This window comes from Etheostoma spectabile, chromosome 6, assembly GCF_008692095.1.
Source record: "Etheostoma spectabile isolate EspeVRDwgs_2016 chromosome 6, UIUC_Espe_1.0, whole genome shotgun sequence".
Lineage (NCBI taxonomy): Eukaryota > Metazoa > Chordata > Actinopteri > Perciformes > Percidae > Etheostoma > Etheostoma spectabile.
In genome coordinates, this window is record NC_045738.1 from 12,420,734 (window position 1) to 12,422,443 (window position 1,710).

The 1,710-nt window shown below is 44.6% G+C and overlaps 1 protein-coding gene across 1 annotated transcript in view; it reads left to right on the forward strand.

The window, feature by feature from the left end:
* The first annotated feature begins 756 nt into the window (after positions 1-756).
* trim35-28 (tripartite motif containing 35-28) overlaps positions 757-1,710 on the forward strand; it is a 7,580-nt gene continuing 6,626 nt past the window's right edge. The window contains exon 1 of the mRNA XM_032518732.1: positions 757-1,424. Within this exon, the coding sequence (XP_032374623.1) occupies positions 1,002-1,424 (423 nt within the window). The 5' untranslated portion in view covers positions 757-1,001. The remainder of the gene's footprint in view (positions 1,425-1,710) is intronic.

The following is a 1,710-nucleotide window of genomic DNA, read 5'->3' on the forward strand; positions in this document are numbered from 1 at the left end:
TACTTGCCAAAGGGGGCAGTACAAGGTATCAACTCTGCAGGGTGCCCAAACTTTTGCTGACGCCATTTTTTTGTTTTTTGTTATTTTTAAAGTGTAAATGACGGAAATAAAATCTAACTTTTTGTGACATGTTATACTAATGTCTAATCTGTCATTTCATGCCTTTTGGAGATTTCTCCATCTTTTCTTGGCTTCTTTATGCACATACAATTTTTTACCTGGGGTGTCCAAACTTTCGAGCCCCACTCTACTTGTTGTTTCATGAACTCCCAGATTTGACTTTTTTAAAAAAAGGACCAGTAGTGGGCTATAACCTGTCTCCAGCGCCCGCAATATTTTTGTTTACATTGAAGGTCTAGCTAAATTTAACACCTCTTGCATGAAGCACCTTTATTTTTGAGGAGGGTAAGATCCTTCAACATCTGTTGGACGATGCTGAGGATGATATACGAGCCTGTGGTGGCTAGTACTCTCCTGTATGCTGTTGCATGCAGGGACAGCAGGCTGAGAGTGGTAGACATCCACAGACTCAACAAACTGATTGACAAGAGTGATATAGCACCATTATGTCTGTTTATTAATTACAACAGAGAGTGTTTTTCATAAAACTATTAAATGGATTCATTTCATTTCCTCTCTCTGCTATGTATGCAGGTGCAGATGTGCACATTTCCACAGTATGAACTTCTGATACAACCTCCAGAAACACTAGAGGGCGGTGTTGTATGAACCTCGATCAGGTTTGCAGTCTGTCACTGAAACAAGGGAAAAAGCAGAAACGAACTCGACTGGTGCTCTGTTGTGTTCGAGCAGTTTCAGTTTTTTTTACTTTCGAAAACTGTCGCCGATACTGTTATTTTTTTTTTTTTGTGAGCGTAAGCAAAGTGGTAAAGCTTTGACGTGTTACACAGAGCCAAGTGAGTGCGTTTTTTTCCTGTGTATATACGTTAGTTTGGTATTTCCTGAATAGCGAAAGTAAACTGAAGAGGGCCCGTGAAGCCATGGCTGACAGTATGGACGAAGACGTGCCGGAGGAGTCTTTACCTCTCCGGCAGGACCTGACCTGCCCCGTGTGTCAGGGTGTCTTCCAGGACCCCGTGCTGTTGCCGTGTAGCCACAGCTTCTGTCGGGAGTGTCTGCAGAGAAGTATTAAGTACAACAAGAAGTGTCCCTTGTGCAGGGACGAGTTTGAGGAAGGGCAGGCCATTTCCAACCGCGCGCTCAGCAGCGCGTGTGAGTCCTTTCTCAAACAGTCAAACAGCCGGTCGAACCGGAAACGCCCCAGTGAGGACACCTGTAACCTGCACTTGAAGCCGCTGGAGCTGTACTGTGAGAAGGATGAGGAGCCGGTGTGTGTGGACTGTGTCACGCTACACAGCACACACAAGCTGTTGCCACTGAAAGACGGGGCACCACAGTGTAAGGTAAAGTAGGCTCACCAGTTCAATTGGGTGTTGACCCCAAAATATGTATTCTCTTGAGAAAAAGCACGTTTTCCTTGATGGCACTTATACTCCGTTTTACACCTGGAAAGAAAAGAAAACACTGAAATACTGAACAGTGAGGATAAAAAAATACTGTAGCGCCACGGTTTCTCCATAACGTCATGTTAATTAGAGACGTTATTGTCCATAATGTGGAAAATTGTCTTTGGCTTCACCACAGTCAACATGAGTCAGACAGTAGCCTATTAAGGGGGGGGGGGGGGGG